This window comes from Atractosteus spatula, chromosome 12 (genome assembly GCF_055471065.1).
Source record: "Atractosteus spatula isolate fAtrSpa1 chromosome 12, fAtrSpa1.hap1, whole genome shotgun sequence".
NCBI lineage: Eukaryota > Metazoa > Chordata > Actinopteri > Semionotiformes > Lepisosteidae > Atractosteus > Atractosteus spatula.
In genome coordinates this window covers 44,846,279-44,870,373 of record NC_142717.1, presented here as the reverse complement: position 1 = coordinate 44,870,373, position 24,095 = coordinate 44,846,279, and the positions used below count along the sequence as shown (strand labels likewise).

The 24,095-nt window shown below is 41.4% G+C and overlaps 1 protein-coding gene across 3 annotated transcripts in view; it reads right to left on the bottom strand.

The window, feature by feature from the left end:
- bzw2 (basic leucine zipper and W2 domains 2) overlaps positions 1 to 24,095 on the bottom strand; it is a 30,573-nt gene that overhangs the window by 5,749 nt on the left and 729 nt on the right. Inside the window, exons 1-7 of one of the 3 annotated variants that reach the window (XM_088929695.1) lie at positions 13,149 to 13,256; positions 12,383 to 12,447; positions 11,366 to 11,542; positions 7,029 to 7,132; positions 4,646 to 4,711; positions 3,668 to 3,803; positions 2,740 to 2,849 (exon numbers count right to left, since the gene is read on the bottom strand). In XM_088929695.1, the coding sequence (XP_088785821.1) occupies positions 2,740 to 2,849; positions 3,668 to 3,803; positions 4,646 to 4,711; positions 7,029 to 7,132; positions 11,366 to 11,542; positions 12,383 to 12,440 (651 nt within the window). In that variant the 5' untranslated portion in view covers positions 12,441 to 12,447; positions 13,149 to 13,256. Of the gene's footprint in view, positions 1 to 2,739; positions 2,850 to 3,667; positions 3,804 to 4,645; positions 4,712 to 7,028; positions 7,133 to 11,365; positions 11,543 to 12,382; positions 12,448 to 12,928; positions 13,099 to 13,148; positions 13,257 to 24,095 lie in introns of those variants that run through there. The other 2 variants (XM_088929696.1, XM_088929694.1) reach the window with 2 other exon arrangements.

Here is a 24,095-nt window from a genome sequence, read left to right as displayed (position 1 = left end):
AATAGAAGCAGAGAGAGAGAGAGACAAAGATGGAGAAAATGACAAATGAAAGAGGAACAGAGAGACAGTAAGTAAGAGAAAGAGTGAGAGACTTGTGCAAGAACTGTGCAAGGGTGAGAGGACCTTGGTCTGATCAATCCTGAAGACCAGACTCTAGCTAAGTGATTTGATCCTTGTTTAAGAGAGCTTGTTGCCCTTTACTTTTAAAACTCTGATTTCCTTACCTGTGGAACCCTCAGCCCAAAGACGTTCTCTCCTAGGGGTGATGCTATCTTAATATGATAATAATAATAATTTCTTACACTTATAAAGCACTTTTCTGGGCACTCCAGGCAAAGAACTTTACACCAGCAGTGTGCAGCCCCACCTGGATAATGCAACGGCAGTCAGAGTGCACCAGTACGCTCACCACGCACACAACAGAGAGGTTATTAGGAGGCCATGATTGGTAAAGGCCAATGGGAAATTTCTTAGAATCAGGAGATAGATTTCCATTCAATTTTGGCATCAGGATTTATATGAAGAGAGATTTAGTTCTGGGTCATATTCTGGAGTAATTAGGACACAATGTATTTCTCTTGTAGTCCAGTTAGGCATTATATAGGATTTCTGATTACAGGGCTAGCAGTCTGTGTTTTTAGGGAAGACAGAACCTGAGCCTCTGAGATGCAGTGGTTTTTAAATGGGGTAACCTGTCGTATGTTGTGCTGTGTGTTGTTTTGTTTGTGTTATTTTCATTGCTAATAAACATTTGTCTATCCCAAATACAACTCAATACAACTTCAGCTATTACTGTTCCACCAGAGCTGTGCCAGAAAAAAAAGAACTCAGGTGCCTCAAAATTATTCCAACTGCTCAGGTATATCTTTTACATATTTGATAGCTGGGGGTATTATGTAAATTTAATTATTGTTTATCCTGCTGTATTTTCTTTTTTTTCTTAAACCCCCTATATTCAGTGTATACTGTAACAATAAAATTTCACTTAACATTTTAGGGTTTTTGGCAGAACAAAAAGTTATACTGTATGGTTATGAGATATAGTTTGAAAATTACAAATTACAGCATAAGGGGTGTGCCCGCCTGAAAAAAAGGAACTTTCTTACACCTTTAAGTATGCCTCCCAAATACTAACACATACATTCCCACATTAACCCACTGAGGCTCAGCAGGTGTGAGCCTGGTCAGTTTCTGGATGGGAGACCTCCTGGGAAAAACTAAGGTTGCTGCTGGAAGAGGTGTTAGTGGGGCCAGCAGGGGGGCTCACCCTGCAGTCCATGTGGGTCCTAATGCCCCAGTATAGTGATGGGGACACTATACTGTAAACAGACTCCATCCTTCGGATGAGACGTAAAACTGAGGTCCTGACTCTCTGTGGTCATTAAAAATCCCAGGGCGTTTCTCGAAAAGAGTAGGGGTGTAACCCCGACGTCCTGGCCAAATTTCCCATTGGCCCTTACCAATCATAGCCTCCTAATAATCCCCATCTATGAATTGGCTTCATTACTCTGCTCTCCTCTCCACTGATAGCTGATGTGTGGTGAGCGTTCTGGCGCACTATGGCTGCCGTCGCATCATCCAGGTGGATGCTGCACATTGGTGGTGGTGGAGGGGAGTCCCCATTACCTGTAAAGTGCTTTGAGTGGAGTGTCCAGAAAAGCGCTATATAAGTGTAAGCAATTATTATTATTATTAATTCTTATTCATGTACAATATAAGGTGCTCCCAGTATGATGAGATTGCACCACTAGGGGGTGCAATGACATTATGTGATGCTGCCTGATACCGTTTCCCCAATACATGAGGTTTCTAAGCACTTGAAGTTTCAGCTGGCGTGCACAATCCCCTGCAAGTATCACAAGTATCTACAGGTGAGCAAACCTGTAGAGCCACTTCAGGGGTCTCGATAGTTGACAAATCACCATATTGGATGTTATGTGAAGGGCTACAAGAAATTATGTATTCAGTGACTTGGTGGTCACTCTGTCCAACCTGAAGCATCTTCAGTATTACAGCTGGGAGTCTGGAACAAGCCACCAGACCATTACATTGAAGCTGACACCTTGGCACAACGGCTGGGTAGGATCCTCAGATGACTTAGTTACCAGGAACCACACAAGCCTGAAGAGAAGGCCGACCTCCTCTTACGATTAACAGGCCTATCTGTCTAAATAAAGGATTATTTGATATCTGGTGTTTTGGGACAATTAAAAATTAAAAAACGCAGATTCACAACAAAACGTAGGCTCTGCACCGAGTTTGTTTAGAAAAGTGAAAGTGCATGATGGAAGGTAAAAGAATTTGTTCTTTCACTCAGTTCTGCATCTGAGGGTATCTACAGTGACCCGAATTGTAATATGAAACGCTTGTTAAATAAATGAATCTAAATGTATAGTGTGCAAAATAAAAGAATGATGCATACTAGTAAATTACTACTTATTTTATTTGAAAATTATTAGTAGTAGTTTTGTCACAGACATTGACCTGTATTTTTTAAATTCACAAATATACTGTGTTTGATTGTCAATTAAAATGCAAAGTGCCCACAGTGGAGCACTAAGAACTCACATGGAGCAGTTCATCCATCAGTAGTATTTAATGCAAAATAAAATTCATATTTAGAGTGTAACATTACAATACAGAACCATCACCCTGGAAGAAGAAGTGTAACTACACAAGGCACTGTACCTAGAACCACTGCTGTTAATAATCGGACAAATAATATAACACAGCTCATACCAGTAGCTTTTTATCCAAGTTGGCTTTTCTTAAAGCTGAGGTAACTGCATTGGCATCCTTCTCCGCCATCCAGGCTTTAAATAACTTCACAGCGAAGGAAGCAGAGATTCCTGCAAATTGAAATTTGGGAGGAAAAGTATTTAAGGTGCTACTTTTTGCTCATGGTGCATCGCAATAACGAACACACCTTAAGACACAGGGAAAAAAAACATTTCTGATGTGAATCCCTTCTTCAACCAAAGGTTTGGCTCTTGAAAGACAGCCAGAACAATTGTAAGGTGTTGTGCTCATTCCAGATCCACACATGGGCCCTGAAACTTCAACACACTCACCCATAACAAGGTCTAAACACTGCATCTTCTGTAGGCTTTTTGCTGGCCATAGACTTTCTGCATCTATACAGTGGAACGACACCATTAAAGACTGGACTAAAACTACGACCTGCCCAAAATAAACAAATAAACAAAATAATCCTGAAACTTGCTGCTTAAATTAACATTAATTACTTCCTTTTAATTAATTAAAAATCAATTTTAACGTTAACGTTCAGACACAAACACATTTGAACTCTCAAGGTCAAGCACGGATGAAGCTGTCGTTTTGCACCCTGCAAAGTTGAAACTCATTATTTTTGCTCTTCTAAAGAAACAAGAATGGGTTATTTCTGTGCTGAAAAGCAAAAAGAAAGAACAACACAATGTTTTCACCGTGGAGTATTCTTCAGCGGTGCCTACAATAAGTCTTATTGTGCAATTGTTGAAACTCCTTAAAATGACCCCTTAAATACAAAAACAATAAAGGCTCACAGTCAGCACAGACAGTGTCACACCTACAAGCTCGCTGGTCAACAGAAAACAGTGGTCAAGGACTCAGGAGAAGTGAAGACAAGAGCCACCTCAGAATACAGACGGCAGCAGATGATTCCTACCTTCTTTGACAAGGTTGTCACTGAAGAGGCTGGTCAGAATGGTAGCAGGAAGGGTTCCGTGTGCCAGGAGGATCCCTGTAAGCGCTGCCAGTCTGGTTTGTTCGGACTCATTGAAGGCTTTCAAGAACAGGAGCAGCTGGTCGGGAAAAGAAGAGGGATTTTGACCCGAGTCGGTGCCGTTACAAGAGGAGCATTTTAGTCCTCACTCAGACTTCTCGCGGGCACTCAGTCTTAGGGCTATATTCACCCCCGTAAGGACTGCCTTCATTGACCTGGTAAAGTTCTGGGTGGATTTTAAAAGTCTCCCACTTAGTCTTCCATCCTCTAGCAAGACCAGAAAGGGTGATTTTTTTAAGTTCAGCTTTTCCAAAACAAACAAGACCTTAAATTTGTAGGCTAAAGCATTATGTTGCTGTGCTCCTCAGATCCTAGATTTTCTCCTCGTAGACAAGCAACAGACAAGCAGAATCAATCCTCTCCTTTAATCATTTATTAAAAAGCCTACCTTTGATATCTGGTGTTTTGGGACCTACCTTTCATTACTGGATTGTACATTTGTACTTCAGAATACCTCTGCAATATATGCTCATAAAGAGCGCCACATACTTTTCAGATACTCCCAGACTAATGATGTTTTATAATATCTATTCATTAAAATAAATAATTAATGATCATCACATCACTTTGGCTTTCAGAATGCGTAAAATAATAATTAAGTACATGGCTTTCATGAGCAACACTAGGACTAGTGGGCGTGCGTACTAACGTCAGTCAGCTCACACTAAACACGCACGATAGAAAAGAGATCACAAGAGTAAAGGACCCTGACAACAATGTAGTGATTCTGCGTCATAATAGATGTAATTAATGTGCGATTTACTGGAGCTGCTTCCACATTCACTGATGAAAATAAAATGTAACCTCGAATCTTTGAAAATGTGTCAGTCAGTAAGTGTGGGGTGTCGCCAGCATCAGTACCTTTTTGATTTCTTCTTCAAATGCTTTTTCTAGGTATTTGTATCTCCTGATTAGCTTATTGAAGACCTGGAGAAAAGAAAACATTAGCATTAATGGCTATTGACAAGCCGACATAAGAAGGATGTAATTAACATTATTTCAGCATGTATCAATTTTACACATTTTTCAAAGACGTGATTCGACACTGGCAGTCAAACAGAGTACATCAATATTCTGCAATTTAATAAATGAAAGAGTAAGGATCAAATTATTTCAGCTGTGTGCATGTCATTTCCAGGACTTCTTGCCTAAAGCCATTTTGAAATCCACCACTTTCAATGCAAAGTACATATTTTTTTATTTTAAATAATAAAATGCGCTTCAAAACTAAAAAAAGTACGAATACCTAGAAACGAATCCTCTTCCATGTGAGTGTAATGTGTAAAAAATTTTAGTTTTGTGAAGTGTTGATTTAAACCAGAATAATGCTGATTTTAATAGGTGCACCAGATTTTCTACTCTGGAATCATTAAAAATTGGAGCAGTCAATGGCCGTTTTTCACACAAGCGATGCAGAATCAGGGATAATCTCGGTTATATCATCTGATCGTTTCTTGCAGTTGATCTCTGTGGAGCTGTAGCTTACAGGACTGAGCACAGCCTAGTCTCCTCCACTGGCTGCTACTGTATCTCAGATTGGCCACAGGAGAGTCCAGTCCTGGCACAGCATCTTATAGGGCTGACCAACAACAGACTGCTGACAATGGCCACCCCAGTGATCATTTTGGGTTCAACTTCATTTTAGACAACCGGCTCGGGACTCGACCACATCACTCTCATGGCTCCTTCTGCAAAGCTCCTGATAACAGCACAACTGCTGTGTCCTTTTGTTCCAATCCAATTTTAATTTCTTAACAAACAGGATAATTTGAAAGTGTCTCTTCCGCACACTGTGTGTATCGGGCAGCAGCAGTAAAGCGATCTGTTCTGTTACACTTTAGGAGGACTAAGCTCAGGACAAAATGAGTTTCACCCTGATCTTATAAATGAGGTGGAATAAATATAATATTTATATACTGTATCCGATGAATACTGGGATCAGTAGATCACAGAACACCGATCATCGATCATAGTCTTCTCTTGTTCAAGACTAAAATAGTTTAGTTCTTCCAGCCTGTCAGTGTAGGACAATTCAGGACTTCAAGGAACTGGCAGGCTGAAACAAATTCACCCTTTTATTATGAAACAGAAAAGACGGCAAGGGGATCTGACAGAAGTACTCACAATGGTCAAAGGCACTGACAAAGTCAACCCAGGGGAGGCACTTATTTATGTAAAGGGCTGTGGGAGGCTGGGACAAGCACCCCAGCAATGCCGTTGAAGCCGATACACAGGCTTCTTAAAACAAATAACAACAAGAGAACCTTGGAACAAATAGCAACAATTACTCAACTGGCTAGATAGATCACCGAGTCCTTGGATTCCAATATTTTCCCATTTTAGGTCTAAACAACTAGGTGGAATTCAATCACTGGATCTGAGTCTAGGAGTGGCAGGGTGGCGCAGTGGTGAGCATTGCTGCCTCACAGCACCAGGGCTCTGGGATCAATTCCTGGGGTGCTGTCTGTGTGTGGGGAGTTTGCATGTTCTCTTTGCTTTTCCACCAGGTGCTCCCACAATGCAGACATGCTCGTAGGTTAACTGGCTTCTGGGAAAACTGGCCCTGGTGTAAGTGCGTGTCTGTGTGTCTGTGATGGACTGGCGTCCCTCCCAGGGTGTGTCCTGCCTTGCTGGCCTCCCCCGCGACCCTGTACTGAATAAAGAGCTTAGAAAGTGAGTCTTTGCTCACTATGGATGCTCATTATTGGAGTGTCGGACAAGGTGACTACTTTTGCACTGTGGTTCAGAAACACTTCACACCAGGTTCCAACGGAGATCTCCGTTCTGCCTTTACTGGAAACAGTGTACATTACAGAAATTCAAAACTGCGACCTGAACTCAAGGAAAATGGTCAAATAAAGCAACTGGGTAAATTAAGTGTTCATTAATTTTACCCCGTTTATCCATGCATATTAATTTCTTCCTTTTTTGTACTTTAAAAACAAAGGTCCTAAATTATTCAGTGTGGATTTATTTGAATACCGCACGATGATCAGAAATGCATTCCATCGGAGTCTGGAGGGTGGCAACAACAAGACAGCAGGCCGTAAGGAAAGCTCCGGGTCTTTCTGCCCGTCACGTTCCAGGAGCTTGTGAGCTGCGGCCAGCGCTATCCTTGGGCTGTAATCCTTCAGGGATTATGTGGAAATGATGGAGCTCCTGTTACAAGGTCATTATTGAGGGGGATTGGGGGGCATTAGCAGGTCTAACGGCTTTGTGAAGTGCCCCCGCTCCCTCGCCTCACCTGAGCGTAGCCGCGCACCGCGGTGTGACTCTCGGCGGCAGCGAACACGCAGTGCTCGGTCACCTTGCTCCTGTCCCCGTCGTCCATACGCGTCCCTCCGGGGGCTGTGGGGAGGAAGAAGCTGGGTTTGAACGCAGGGGCCACACACTGCCCCCTCCAGTACAACGGCAACTCCCCTGGTTTACAAGCATTCAAATTATGCACCCAAACAAAATGACAAACACCCTCGGTGGGTCTCTCTTGTCCAGACCCGTCACATGGTCTTACTGTCTTGTGTCAAACAACAATGTGGTTTGCAGAGCTGCTCTTGGTCAAGAACCCAATCAGCGAAAAGCGACTCAGAGCCATGCTCATCTGCTTCTTCTCGCCGGGCCAGAACTGAATGATTCAAACTGACACGAGTTCAATGAACACTGTGAACTGAAAAAAACAAAATAACACATAAAAGGTCAAAGCTGTTTTTTTTTATTTATTTACATTTCAATAACCGTCGGGAGGACAGTCAATCGGTAAGGAACTCCGGGCTCTACAGGGAGCGATGCACAAAAGGTCCCGATCAAAGTGGTTAATAAGCATCAGAACAGAAAGAGAAAAACATCCCAGGGACTCCACGCGCTTGTAAACTGCTAAGCCTGCCAAATGTATAATGCTGCGTGTGTGGGAAAGCCACAGTAAATGGAGCTGTAGCTGCTGTGAAGCAGGGTGCAGTACACTGACGACAGACGTACTACACGGCCCCGCAGGGAAACAGGGCTCATGGAATGAAATTTGCACTTCATATGGTGCATCCTTTTACTAACAGATTGTATATGCTCCGTATACAATCTATTTATAACTCGCACAACTCGCCTAATTACCCACTCATCCACACGCTGGCAGGGAACAGGAAATGGAGCTGCTGGGAAAATGTCGATTTTCCAGCCGGGGTTTTCAACGAGGCAATGGGTCTTGAAGACCCAGCGAAATAGAGGAGAAGATGTGCTGGAAGATCACCTCCCTGTAAACAGGTGGCTTGTGAGGCCAGAGAACACGAATCTCGCGGTGGACAGCAGGATCGAGTGCAAAAGGAGTCTCTATTCAGCAAGCTCATCCATGAAAACCAAGACCTGTGCTAAAATACACGTTCAATAATCAACTACCACTGCAAGTCCCTTTACATCCCTCTTAGCCCTCCAGCAATGAATAAACGAGAATAATAATGCACTTTCTGTGTGACTATACCGATAATAGAGTTCCTAACAGTCTCCAGTGACAGGTCAGCTGAAAATACCACCCTCACTGCAGCTGGCCTGCCACACTAAACCATCCCGCCATTTTCGAACCGCTTTATCCAATCCAGGGCCACGGGAGAGCCAGAGCCTAGCCCAGCAGGCAACAGCCACAAGGCAGGATACATCCTGGATGGGACGCCAGTCCATCGCAGTGCAGACACAGACACAAACACGCACACACCAGGGCCAGTTTCCCCAGAGGCCCATTAACCCACCAGTATGTGTTCGGACTGTGGGAAAACACTGGAGCAACAAAAGGAAGCCCACAAGAACATGGGGAGAACATGCAAACTCCACACAGACAGTAGGAATTGAACCCAAGGCCTCAGAAGAGGCAGAAATGTACCGACTGAGCCACCATGCTGCCTTAAAGTAAACTGATAAAAAATAAGAGCTGAATTCATTAGAAATATTTTTGTACTATACAGTTAAATAAGTCTATTTCTTACGTATGCTTACTTTTCCCCCCAAAGACTTCAGAGGCAGAAAAATGATTGAGCAGATACTAGCCAATGCCCCTAAGTCCCTAAGTCAGAAAGGGTAAATGGACATTTAAAAAGGAGTAGACAATGGACAGAGCAAACAAAGTCGCTCTTTGCATTTCTCCAATACAAACCTTTCCCTGTTTTTTAATCTACAGCCAGACAGTGAGTCTGGACAGCCTGGTCAATAATGATGATGGCTTTTATGTCTCTCAGGCTTGTAACGACAGAAACACTCCTTGGAATGCAGGCTGTAGCACACATTCTGAACCGCGAGAGGGCAGATGGGAAAGCACTCCATGTTGCCTAATGCACAACAACGGCTGTCACTCATTGATCAGTCTTTGTATTTACATGACAATTTCTGTTATGAAGAAAATAGTTGTTTTTTTTTTGGGTAAAGGCCCTTCATAACAAACTGCCACACCGTGCTTTCCCACATTGTTTTAACAAAACCACTCTGTGCTCGGCTGACGCTAAAACTGGGCTCTGAACTGAACTTGTGACAAAAAAGGGGATACTTATAAACTTGACATACAAAAATTATACAAAAGTGATCAAATAAGATCCAGTCAGGTGTTTATTAATCTGTTGGTAATTCCTCTCGTCTGATTATTGATTGTAGAACTACAGTGTAAACAATTCTGCTGTTGACAAATCAAAGTGACATATTAATCCCAGATTCATGCAGGTATAACAAAATAGAGAAGCAAAAACTGTTCAGAATTATGCGATTCCAGCAAACAAATGTAAATGAGGAAAAAGCAGATGGATACAAAAATATATATTTTGTTGGGGGAAAAAACAGGATTTAATATGATACTGTTAATATGATACTGAAAAACAGAGGTAGCGTTTCATACTACAATGCTGATGGATTATGCCTAAATTAATTTTCAGCCTTTATCTAACACATCACACTTTAATGGTCTCCCATGTAGGTAGCTGGCTCACTACCAAACTCTTTTCATGCCATTGTTTCTGTGCTACAGTAATGGATTAAAAAGGCACTGATCTGCCTGGCCTCACAGGATACTTTTTGCGTGGGCATAATAACCTGGGCTAGCTTCCTCTTCAGAGCCACAGCAGAGATGGCATGGACAGAGCTTTTGATGCAGCAGTATAGCAAGGTTAGGGACTTCATAGTACTGTGCACTGAGACAGTTTAACACAGCAGAGGGCTATGGACTGCTTCACCGTACTTTTATAAGGATTGTTATTACAAAAAGATCTGCTGATCCGTTAGTATTTGACAAGCAGTCAGCACATATTACAGTCACACTATGCAGAATTCCAGCGGATGTCTTCTGCAGTAAACATTTTGATGGGGTGTGTACATGTATGTCTAGGTGATATACTGTGTACAAGAGCCACTCCGGATAGCATTTTCGTCTAAAAGGCAAGATCAATTCAGTTCAAATTCTTTACATAGGTTTACACTAAGTCATTTAGCGTTAATGGAATTTACAGAGACTGCCCAGGAGACGATGCCCCAAGAGAATTAACTCATTCACAGCAGGGAGATCTGCTCCCTTCTGGTAAGTTACTCTGTGGTTAGTCAAGAGATTTAGGGAAGTCTGACTTGAAGTTTAATGAAAACACTTAGGGTGGAAACCTATCTTGAAGGCATAATTTTAATAACATGTTTCACAACAAACTGAGTTACTTAGTTATGTTACATGAGAAAAGACTCCATGTCCTAAAACACTCCAACATTAAAGTTATTTTCGTTCCTATCTAATCCCACTGCTCAAATATGCTGTGGTAGTGCAGTGCAGAAAAACAATATACAATGAGAGATAATACAATACTTTGAATTTAATGCAGACTTTCAGACAGGCACGCTATTACAGAAGCGATGAAATACATATCTGTTTATTCTCCTTTCTTGGTCTTAACTATCCCTTCCTTCACCGTGTAAAGTGAGAGGCCAACAAATGTTTTTAATTTTAAATGATGGCTCAAGTAAAAAAAACATATTTTGCAATACACTTAGAGTACATAAGTTACTGGGACATTGTTATCTCTCAAACTGAAGTTGCCTCAAAACGTTTTGCCACTTAATCTATGTGAAACCCCTAACCTTAGCATAAGGGATTAGTAATGGGAGTATGTATCCTACTCAGAACCACACAATGTGGATGAGGAAATCCAACAGAATCTGCTATCTGAATTTCTCAGCGCTCCAACAAGAAATATGCTTCTTGTTTTTCTAAACAATAAAAACAATGGTATGATTGATCATTTTAAATTGCAAACACCAAGCAAATACTTGTATTCATTCAAAATAAACTGGGCACATGAAATTCAACACAATATTCTGACTACATTTCACTGAAGCAAGCCATCAAAAGCAAGTCAAATTCCTAAACTTGTACTTAACAGCCCCCTTGCTCCTTGTAGATCATTCATTGTGCCAGACTGCGTAATAGATGCAGCATATCTGCCACGTGTAAGGTTGATTACCAGGTGTACCAAGATGAACTATTGTGAATTAGTCCAACTAGAAGAGCTACTTACTTCATCATACCTAGTGAATAGACCGATCCAAACTTGTACAGTATCTGCTTTTCACCACACTTACCAAGCATGCTCCCAGCAATGAGGATATCGAAGAGGGTGTCTGCATAGCGACGATAATCTAGTCTTGACCCTGTAACATCCAGAAACTTGGCTACAGCATCCAGGTCACTCCCAGCTTCATTGAGCCCCTGAATGATTGTATCTCTAAACACGGTAGGCTCAAACTTCTCTTTTTCATCTGGAAAAAACAAAACCACAAGTTCAGCAGAGTCCACACACACTGACATTTTAAGATGCATCTCCTGTTATTGACTATTGAGTATGCATTTATTTGTATTTGGAAATAGGTTGGGTATGCTAGGGTTTGTGGTATCCAGTTTCCTCGGTAGCTATAAAGCAGAAACTCTCAGTTTAATCTAACTAAACTAAAACGGTGGAAATGTCTGATCATTTCAAACAATATCCACTTATTACAATGAAATTAGCACTGACTACCAGTGAAGGGCACAGGACATAATCATAATAAGTCAGTATGCTTTAATGGTGTGAGTCCAGACATATAAATATTCAATACAACAAAGATAAGGCTAAAAATTGGTTGACTACAATAAAAAAATAGCACTGGCCTTATTATTAACGCTCATCATCCTCAAGACATGAGAAATTTAGTGATGTGTGCCAATTACTGCTTGAACCTACCGTACCTGTCTGCCATAATTCTTAGTATTGAAGTCACGGAGAACACGTTTTATAAATGTGACCTGCTAAACAGCAACGCTCTTGCAGTGTAAAAACACACACACACAGTTTGCTGTACTTTCTGTTTAACCAGCATATACAGTAATTGCAAATGAAGAAAAATTGAGTTAAACTATGATGTATGAAAATGGTTTTCCAACAAATTTGCTCTTTGTTTTACTATCTAAATATCAAGAAGCTTTTTAAATATCAAGGTAACTCTGACAGATAAAAAAAGAATTACTTAAAGTGAAGACAAATAAAGCAAAAACTAGTGAGGCAGTCTAACGAAGAGTGCCGGCAGTTGTCTTGTCCTATGATCTCCCAGATTCTGTCTTACCCCTTTTCCTGGTTTTGAACCTCTGGCCTGTTAGCACTGGCTTCTGCTGCTTATTCATAAACTTCCTGCAAAACACAGAAGGCACCGAAAAGTTCAGCACAGAAACACCCAGACACATGGTGAACATGTGAGCCGGAGCCAGCTGAATAATAAAACCAGTGCAACTGCCCGAGAGCACAATCGATTTAACTTGACAGGGACCGCCGCTGTAACAGTTAAAGCCTTGGATGACTGTTTTACTAGAAACATATTTTTGAGCCAATCAGAAAATACGAATTTTAAACAAAACCTGTTAGCATTGTTGTTCTTAGCATTCCGTTTAATAATGGGATCAAGTATCCATGCAAACACATGAAAATCTCCTAGAGCAGTTACAGACATGTCATATCTGTTAACCAGCTGTATGGATACAGTTATAACTGACGTCTTTTCTACAGTGGTTTTCAATTATAGTTACCCTGATCCACAACATGTATTTTTCCCCATTTCAAATGTTTCTTTGTGAAGGTGTGTGATACCAGTATATTAATTAACCAAGTACATTACCTAATCTCAGTACAATAATTTCCAGTTGTATTTTAGTGAAGTTTGGTCCAGAAAAGACTTGAGAAAATCTCAAGAGGCAGTAAATGGTGGTCAATGTTTCTTCCGAATATTAATACAGATTCTAAGGCTTTCCTCAAGCTCCACGTCAGTTTGATACGGAGCTCTGCTATAAATCACAACACTCCCTTTATGACTCTTAACTGACCACAAAGGCACTCACCCGCTACGAGTTCCTGCTTGATACCGTGAGAGAGGTAAATATCGTTTTCAGCATGCACTGTTCCCAGCCGCTGGCTACGTCTATATATAGAAGGCTCATCCAAGCCTTGCTAACTTAAGGGATTGGGTCAGGCTTTATACATGTATTATATTACAGCATGAACTAGGAGGAGTTAAGTCTCCATTTTTAATAACAGCTACGCGACTTGGCATGTAAGCCACACTGTGCCACAGGCCTTGGTCACCCAATTGTGTTCCTGAAGCCCTGGGTTAAAGCACAAGCTCACAGAGGTCTATACTTTTAAACACACTAATTTCTTGCCATTCTTCAGAGTACTCCTGGTACTGTCAGGTTTGCCATTAGTGCTCATTAGTGCTCATTAGTGCTCATTAGTGCTCCAACACTTCTTGATAGGGGCACAATAGCAGTAACGACCAGCAAAGGAAATTGGAAAATGTCACTGCTATACTGTAAATCACCATTAAGAATTTCATAGTGTTGTACATTAAAGACCTCGGGAAAGGTACCAGAACCCATTTTGTCCATCCCATACAGTATTCCCCCACCCCCCCCAAAACAAACAAAAAGTTTGTGGGGAAGATAAGGAATATTAGATCCCGCTGTACAAGCAGTGCTGAAACATTAACTGTATTCCAGCAACACAGCAACACTTAAACAGCCAGCAAGCACAAATGACTCTATAAACAGATTATAAGGATGTACAGTCAGGTGTTCTTAGATTGTGAAACCCAGGATTGATTACATGTACATATGCCTGTGTAAGATTTTGCACAGGCAAAATCTGGCACATATTCCTAAATTCTATGTTATTCTGGCCTGCTTGCAATACTGGCACAAGTACGAAACAGTCAGACTAAATTTACACAGCTTTAACTAAACAAATAAAGTGACTAATCTGGTAATACCCAGTTATAATGTTCTAAGTTGGATTTTGTTCCACGTTAGAATTGCATTGCATGTATCTTTAGAACATTGCAGACTGGCCTATTGCACTGAGATCTATACGCGATCTTCCTCTTCTGCTTTTAACTTTCACAAACCACACCAGGGGCCAGATGTGGAAAAACCGCCAAGACGTGAGGTGCAATCAAAGCCAAGTTAGAGCTCCCAGGTGGTTTCACAGCGAAGGTGCTTGTTCAGAACGAATGCTGGTCCCTAAAGTCTAGATGATGACAGAGTGAACGTCGGACGTATCAATAACCCGCTGTGAGCAACATTCCCTTGGCAGGACTGTTTCATTGGCCAAGTCCCGCAGGAGTGAGCGAGGGCACCTCGGCTTACTGCTCAACAGCAGCCCGTTTAGCTGGACTGGTGCTTGTGATCTTGCTGTGCAGTAGGGCTCCTACAACGAGTGCTGAGTCGCCTTTAAGGCTCCGTGGAGCCAGGTGGCTCCTTTCAAAAGGCATCTTTAAAAACGGACATTAAATATTGCATAGCCAGGACTATGTGCTCTCCCTGACCTGTGACCTGTGACCTGTGACCTGCTCTCACACCCTCACACCCTCTCCAGTTAAAAAAACACAGGTACGTGCAGGTCCTCACTCTCCCTGTGTGGAGTAAGGATTGGAGTGCTCAGTCAAGCTGATTAGAAATCCTTCAAACCATGGAAGAAAATGAAGAACGCTCATAGTCTGTTTTGCAAACGCAACGTCTTATCCTTTTTTTTCTTCAGCTCTCCTAGAAACATAAGAAGTGGGACAAGAAGAGCAAGCAATCTGGCCCACCTAGTCCATTTGTTTTTCGTAGGTAATTGATCTGATTAATTAGATGTTTGATCTAATTGAATCTCATCCCATGGATTCTTAAAAAAACAGGTTATAGCTATGACGACATGAGTTCTCCATACTCCCATAACCCCACCTGTTCTCAGCTGTAAGTGCACCTCTCCACTGCTTCCACTTGGGCATTCTGGCTCACATTTCACTCTTTTTTATCACTCTTCGTTTTATTCTAATTATGTCACAGGTATTGCTGGTCACCTACCCTTTATGCTCTTGGCCAGAGAATGGCACTAGTATTTTCTTCTGGATGTTGCAACCAGTCTTTTACAAACACCGATCAAACCGATCACTTCAATGGGACAGTTCATTATTATACAACGTCAAGTCCTTTTCACTGTGCCGTGTTGTAATGGGGTCTTCAGTGCTCCACTCAGGTAATTATAAAGGTGTGGTATTTCCTCTTGCTCTGAGTTGCACCTCAGTTGGCGCCTTTGGCTTATCTGGAGTGGTCACTTATAGGACTCTGATGTGCACATCAGCCTGGTTATTCAGAATGTCCCCCACTACAGTTCTAGTCCTCAGTCAAATCAATAAGTGCTTGCCATTTTTGTTGATACGCCTCAGTCCACTCCAGGTGTGTGGACTTGTTCTCTAAACTCAAGGTGCCGCAACAATGGAACAGCAGATAGACAATGGAACAGTGAATCACAGCCTTATTTCCTTCCCAAGTTATTCCCCAAAGATAATAGCAAAATAGCTCCCATAACTAGAAAGAGAAATTAATAGTGCCAACGCAAGCTTGAGTCATCAGGAAAACAAGCCTCAAGTTTCCTAAGCTTGAATTAGCAACCAGTCATTTTTCTTTGTATGAAGGCCTATATACTGATCTGTGGCTCTGGGTACAAAAGGAAAAAAACACACAAAACAAAGTCAACTAATATCAGAATTCCTTTAATCTTCTGTATTTGTCTGACCCCATGCCCTGTGAAAGGTGCTACTGTACAGGTATATCCACTCTGCTCATGGCCAGTAAGTGATGGAAGAAACACTGCTCTTCATGGGAGATCACATGAACCCCAGGGGAAGAGTTTTAAACTGTCAGGAGAGTCAGCTGTGAGTCTTTGGGAGGTGGGAGGAAAGCAGAACACTTGGCAAACATTCACACAAACACAAGGAGAATATGCACGCTCCACACAGACAAGTCTACAAAGCCAGAATCAAACCTGGGACCCTGGGCTTTACTGCACTACCTTTAACATGCCACCAGCTTTAAAAGAAGACAACTCACCCGCCTTGTCTATTTTCAGATGTCATGTCCCAAGGGATCGGTCTGACACTACCGGAACAGAACAGGTTTCTGCTTGGCTAAGACTTTTCCAGCTACTGTACATCTCTTAAGATCCTCACGTTAATGTGAATCCCTCTAAGATGGGACATACAAGTAACACAGGCTATGAAAACTCAAGAGGATGTGATGATGCCAAAAACTAACTTAAAGGACAGGACAGAACCCTCTCCTTTTCTCTTGAGATTGTACTCGCATGTTAACAACTATTTTCTTTTCTTTTTACCTTTTTTTTGAGACCTACTTGCAACGCACACTAACTAACCAAGCAAAGGTGGCGTCAGAGAGGACACCCCAAAAGCACGACAGGACACAACGCTGGGAGGTGCAGCAGAGGTATCTCCACTGTTTTCCTGAGACAGAAAGGCGTGGTGTCACGATAATGACCCCTCCACGTCTTTTCAGGAGGAACAGTCCTGGAAAATGATCGAAGGGGAACCAGCAAATACGAGAAGAACAAGCAACAGGCATGGTATTCAATCAGAAAAGAACACAAAGGATAGATGTAGCTGCTGATAGTTTGTGTGCCTTCAGTACAAGGGTTGCCTTATATACAAAGGAATTTCCTTTTCGTGTCTTACTGCTCCCTGGACAGTACAAGCTCTTTTTGCATCTGATTAGAGTATTCCCAGGTGTAGTCGTTACCATGGAGCCCAGAAGCTCAGTGGAAACATATGAAAGCTCGGTATTAAATGACAATCATCTTGATGGCAGGACCATAAGACCTTAAAGCAAATGCTTTTAATTGCATCATGGCTATATGTGGATATATTGTGTACACCCTGCTGCCAAGATGATACACCATTAAATCCACAATGACATCTGTGGTTGCATAGTCATTGTGTAGGTGGAAATCCAGTGAAAAAATTATTTTCTTTCCTGAGACAAACAGGAGTTAGCAGATTTTTTTATCCTTGTTCAGGGGTGATTCCAAAAGGTTTTGCTGGGAATGCAGATAAAGGTTATTAGATTGTGCATTCATGCAATACATAATGAAAACAACATTTTAATTTAGCAAGATACCAAATAGCTGAATGCCTTTAAAGACCTTTTTGGTCTAACAAACGTAATGCTAATTGGAAAAAGGCATGAAAATTGCATATTTTCACAAATAAAGTGTGGTTCTGCTATATACTGTGAGTGTCAAGATAACACACACAAAAATCCACTCTAAAAAAGAAAAGAAATGATTTCATATTCAAACTGCTGTTTGCAGCAAATGGATGCCCTTTGAGTTCTTACTAGCAGGATATTACTATGCTCACCCTGGTATGATGATTCATGATTTTGTAGGAGGCACTTTGTTTGAGCAAGATTAATTTTATGCTTTTATGTTTTTTTTCCCCCATTTGACTGCTACTAAAAAAATGGCAAAAGGAAGGAAAATTAAAGGTTATAATATAAAAATTTTAAAATAGACGCAATTTTTTTTTAAAATAGAAGATCTGAATGTTTCAGATAGCTGGGTCTGTATTGTTAAATTTTCTTAAATGCTCAGAAGAATTGGCATTGCCAAATGGAAAAACAAAATGTCTAAAAACAATGAACATTTTGTGTTCTAGCATTTTAATTTTGAGTTATAGCAATTTAAAAACCCACTGGTTTGTTACAATCTCACACAGGCCTAACGTGTTTGTGTCTGTTTTATGATATCCACTAAATGACTTCTAAGCAAAGGCAAAGTACCTAAACACAAAGGTCAGGATCCCATCGTGGTTCTGTAGTGTTAAGTGGGGAGCAGGTGACTCCCATTCTGGAAGGGACATTAGCCCATAGCAGGGATTTGCCCCCCAAAGTGCTAATCTCCCACCAACACACCTAGGTGGACTGGAGCAACTGGGGTCAAGTTCCTCACTCAAGGACCAAGAGCCGTGTCTGCAGCTTTATGAGGTTTTTCCAATCTCTTCATTTACCATGTTTCTCTCCTGCAGATTTAGCAGGGCAGTACTGGAGACGCCCACGTCTCTGACTGCCCTAATCAGAACACGGCAAAGGACCAGTCACCCGGCACTCTCGGCATCCCTCCTGAATCTTACCTGACTGTGGCTCCAGTTAGGTCCTCTTTTGCTTCATCTTTACACATGCTGCCATTCAAAAAGCTGCCTTTCGGAGGCCGTTTCATCCTTGTTGTTGAAAATCAGACAAGGTCACGCTCTTTGAGCACCCTATCGACCCATGTCACTCATTGGCTCGGATACCAAGCTGCATGCTAAGGTGCTTTCATGCCAGCTGGAGGTTTACAGTACATGAGTAGATAAGCTCATGATCAGACAGGCTTTATTCAAGGGCATCCTTATATGGGCACATTATTTTCATTTTGCAGGTTCTAGGGTCTCTAATCAGGGATGTCCACTTTAACCTCTGTTGTTTGCCTTGTCCTTGGTACTTCTAGCTCAATACTGCTGTCAATCTATTATTTCCTCTCCCGTTTCTGTTAACAATACTAAGTCTTGTTTTTCACTCTTGTTTTCAGCAGTTGCCTCACCTGCTAGCTATTTATGAAGGTTCTGGAGTGCTATCAGGGTGTAGAATTAGTTGGTCCAGGTCTTCAGAACTACCTTTAAATTCTGCATTGACGAAAACCGGCCCACTTCCAACTGTGTTGCTAGACAAACACTCCAGACACTCTAAAGTGAAATGACCTCTTCCTTAATAACCATCAGAATAAACAAATTTAGCAAAATATTTAAATGGTAGACACTGACCTGAGCAGATAGACTCACTTCTCCCGTTCTGTTCAGGTTTGCGACTCTGTAATATAAACGAATGCGCTGCCCTGCTGGGATTTTTTAGTTCTACAATTCCTTTCTCCTCCACAGTGTAGTGGGATAGACCACATAGTCACATTTCTAAATTAATCTGAAAATGGAAGCATGCTCATATCAAATTCTCCAGCCTGCAGTGAGAATGAATGAAGCACTTCTTGAGACAGTGATCCAAACCCCTCACAGACCCCATCATTCCCCCTGGTCCCTTCTGTACCCTTTCTGTCCACGTTTGTACACATTTGGGAGTGTCCAGCTATAGGATTATTTAAGAAAATGGTTTCCTCCTCTTTGTGCACTACTCTAATGCTCCTTGCCCTCAGCTCATGCTCCTACTGAATGAAAACTCCAGTCTCGGCCTCTTGCTGATGCAGAAACTGATCGCTGATGCTGGTCTGGCTGGAGCTAAAAAGACGATGACGATGGCTCCGCTTTGGGAATCTCCACACCTGCTCTCCTGGCATCACTGGATCCAGGCAATGATGATATGGAGATTTTGTGGTTCAACAACATTAAATTGTCAGGTTGTTTTGGTCTCCTTTATTTTGTTTTTTTAACAATTTTAAATGAATAAAAACTGATTCTAACATACAAGAGCAGGTGATTCTGTGGTATTGTCCCTGCTAAATAGATCATGAACTTTGGACTGGAAGTGCTGTTTTTCCACTGTCCACTTTTTATCTGCCTTTAACAGAGGTCCTCAAACAGCACCCGAGACAAAGCATAACAGGTACTGTACATATCAGCATTTTGTACAGTGATAGCAATGACATCAAAACACCCTGCATGTTTAATATTGAAGTTTATCACTAGCTTTTTTTCCCCAATGTTGTACTAATTGTACATTGTTTACTGCACTGCTTTGCTGTAACCATTCTAAATGCTTTGAAAACAAGGCCTTCTTAAATTGTGCGGTTTTACAGATCCCTTATGTAGTTTTTATGAGTTTGTAACACCACTTAAGAGAAAAGCATTTCTCTTAAAGCTACAGAGGGACACAGTTACTTGACTGTAAAAGGCAACAAACTGAAATGCTTCTACCACAGTATTCCAGCTAGGACTGGGTTTCATCATGTCCTGACAGCCAGTCTACACACTGCCTAGCACTGCGATAGAGAGCCTATGACCCACTACCCGCAGCCAGATTTCACATTTGATCTGACAACTTGTACAAACATAGCAAAAAAAAAAGGCAATTCTTCAGATCGGTCAGCTTTCTTTTTTTTGTCACTAATCCATAAAGCATAAATGACTTACAGCGTGCATAATTAGAGTAAAGACTGACAAATACAAGACACCTTTTTAAGGAACATTCTGCACAGGATGACAAAACCCCAGTTATAATGAAAGGAAAACAATGCTAAACATACATTGGAAATATCTTCGTACACAATAAAGCCATTAAACTTTGTGTTGGCCTGTTCTGTGCCACTTGTCATAATTTACTTGCTTTAACAATCTACATTGCTGTGAAGGCCTTGATAAGTGGCATCATAGTTAATAACAGGTGTGTCTACATACAGTACCCCAGTTATCCATTCTCCAGCCTTTACTACAGCCAATGAACTTCTGAGGCCAATAACATATTGGATATGGTCCAGAGCATACACCTTTACAGGCTGTCATTTTAAAATTTTACAAATGAGCCTTTTCTACTATTTTTATCAACTAAGAATGGTTACAACCAGGAATCAAACTAAGCAGCCAACACATAGCTGTCTGCTCTTTACCAAAATGGCAAAGACAAAGTCTAGGACCCAAATGTGAAGCCTTTATCAGTGATTGTTCACTGTCAAGACAATACTGTAGGCGAAATACTAGATTTCACATTTTGCTGAATGAAGTGATTTCTGTGCTGCACATAAATTGTGTTAATGCTTAGAAGTATGACCAAGGGCATGTTAAAGTGACGTCTCTCTGCCAACCACATTACCATCTACTGGAAACTCTGTCAGATTCTCTCTTTAACAAGGGGCTGTCATGCAATCTATCCTTTTAACAGGTCTCAGGCGCTCAGGCAAAATATAGTAACACCACTATTTATCAGTAATTCCCTGCTAATTATAGTTGTTTTACAAACACAATGTACTAAGATAGTGAAAAAGATCAAATGTATTCTCAGCACCCAGTTAAAAAAAAAAACAACTCACACAGACCTCTTTTGATCCTATTTTGCAAGGTATTCTCAAACCCCATAGTAAATAAACCCCTGGTTATTATTACAAGACAGTAGCTTTTGCTGGCTTGCTAGTTATTATTAAAATTGGCAAAATTATAGATTATACACTGCTCGGAACTGAAGTTGGTTATTCAGTAGGGATCATATGCCTTGAAATGACGATGCTCGAGTCAGTTTCACACAGTAAAAAGCTGCAGCAGACGTGTGACAGTAGGGTAATCAGAAACAGGACGCAGATCTGCTGCCTCTTACAACTGTTTCCCAGATAAACACAGCAACATGTGCCAATACCTTTCACGAACTGTGCAGTGTGAACCACTGCTCATCTCACTCCGCTTAGGTAAATGAACCCTAGCAGAATTCAATTTCAAATTCCACACGTTTCACCTAAATATTTTTTTTTTAAAACATATTATGATTTTAAAAAATAACGAACAGTGACAGCCCTAGGGTCGGTTATCTTTCTTCATTCGATTTGAGAAGTTCACAAATTAATGAATTTCTCATTTGAATTCATTTACGCTTCTACTTGGACTCCTGCCTTTCCAATCCAGTCCCACGTCACGTGCCAGCTCTGAAAGTTCACACAGCAACCAGCTGCAGAGCTCAGGGTGGGAAACACATTAGCGGTGCCATTCTGCCAAGCTATCGCTCATCAGACAAAAAGGCCGAACAGATGTTTCACTCGGGGCTCCAGATTCTGTCTGAACTTGTGCTTGAAATGTACAGCACATTGGCCAGTGCTTTGTTCTGCCAGAATTTTTCTATGAATCGCAAAACTAAAACTAATGCTTTGTTAGGTGAAACGGTAATGTTTGTTGACCTACATGCTCAGCCTGAACACAGAACTGAACAGAAACTACTTAATGATAAGGTTCCTGCAAGAAGGCGATAGCAAATGAGGGAAACAGGATCTTTTGTTTCGAGCTGCACACAGGTTGTTAATCACAGGCTAGTTGAATCAGGTTTGTGTTGTAAATTCTTCTTGGGTTTTCTGTCCCCATTCAGCTGTGTTTCCCCAGTTCTGTCGGCTTTATATAAACTGATCATCTTTTAAGACCAGTTGGAGACTGCTACCTTGGAGGTGGGGGTATTTCTGAAACTCGAGACTAAGCGCAGAAACAAGTTAAACAAAAGTCTTAATAAATAAGCAGACCAGTTAATATCGTCAGTTAAAACTGGAGTTTCAGAGGTCAACTGGATCAAATACAGTGGACCCCCCAGGATCAGGGCTGCCAACTTCTGCTGTAATGAGACTCCTAAAGGTGCCGAAAGTACCTTTAGGTTTTATTTAACAGCTCCAAGGTACAATGTCAGATCCTGGCCTCCCAGCCTTCTGATTGGTAGGTCTGCAGAGGTACATGTCACAGCTGACTGTGCGCCACTGATAATGCCAATTCAAGCTGTGTGAAACGCAGACTGCAGAATGCAACTCTGGAGCCAACTCGGGTGTTTTGAGTAATTTTCATGGAAGGCCTGTTTGTGCTGTGAAACAGGCGCGCCGCCACAGCAGACAAATTTAACATGCAGTTAAATTTTATATCAATGCCAGACACAACAGCAAACTTCATAGTGTTCAGAACCTTGTGGGATTGGAAACATGCTGGATGTATGTCTAATACTATAATTATTATGAATATCATAACAAGCTGCATATTTGAATAAGTAAACCTACTGTCAGGCCAATCAAAAGTGACCCGACGCACAACTGCACAGATCGTGATGACACTCGGACGGTACTACTTAAAGAATCACAGCGTTGATGCCTGTAATGGGAGTAGCCTGCGAGATACCTTTTGGGCTGAGATGATACATATCGATAACAGCGTTCAGCACCCTGAACAGCTCCGGTTCGCTGTTCTTGCTCAAGAGTTCTCCAAACACCGCGAGTTTCTGTAGAAACGTTTGGACATGTCATTTACAGTAGTGGCTCGCATGACATGCACATTTGCACTGTCAAAATGATGGGATTTTTTTTTTTGCTAAGAAGCTAGAAGCTATTCACGTTGTGCGTGGATCTTAGCGCAAGTCCGTCAGCTATGCATACCCACGGTACAATTTCGGAAAAAATGCATTTCATACGCAAGAGTCAATTTTGTAGAAGCACTGTAGAATGAGAAATGACACGCGTCGCTCAAAACTCTTCCTTTTCTCTTAAAACCGAGATAAATACTTTGAACACTCAGCAGCGAATACAAGCACGGTGAATTGTTCTGCAGGGCTAAAATGTTCAATTTTCAACAAAGCGGAAAGCCAAAGACGTCTTCTGCGTTATTTACTGTTTGTAACCCGCGTATTCAAAAACGAGAACAAAGCAGGACTTTAAATTTTTAGAGGACTGAAAACAGGTTTTCCTGCGCTTCTGAGGGAATCCCACTTGTAAGCTTTTCGCTTCCCCGGGTGAAGGCCGGTTTTGAACCCATACAATACCCAACTGGCCACCTGTATCCGCTTCTAAAAGCGCATTTCCAGACAGCGCTGAATTGGATAAGACACCTGCGTCGACCGCAGACACAAAACACTTGCGCAAGTGCGCTCAGTTATTTGCAACCTCAGAACAAACTCCGTGAAAAGTTCGCCCTGAAAATGAAATTGAAATAACCTTCAAGCTTGTCCACCACTGAGGTGCTTCTGAAAAATTAAAAAATTGAGATTAAATTAAAACCATTATTTGGGACTACGCGCTTTCAGACTGGTAGAGTATTACGCACCCAACGGCATAACTTTAATATTTCCACTCCCCTGCATTTATCTTGGAGCAGTTTCTCGCGTGTGAAAAGTACTGCTTACCCTGCCAGAAAATGAATTCATCTTCATCCTGAATTTTTTTTTTAATATATATACTGTTAAGAATATATAACTGTTTATAATTATATATAACTGTTTATATAACATGTTCAGAAGACACAGCGGGTG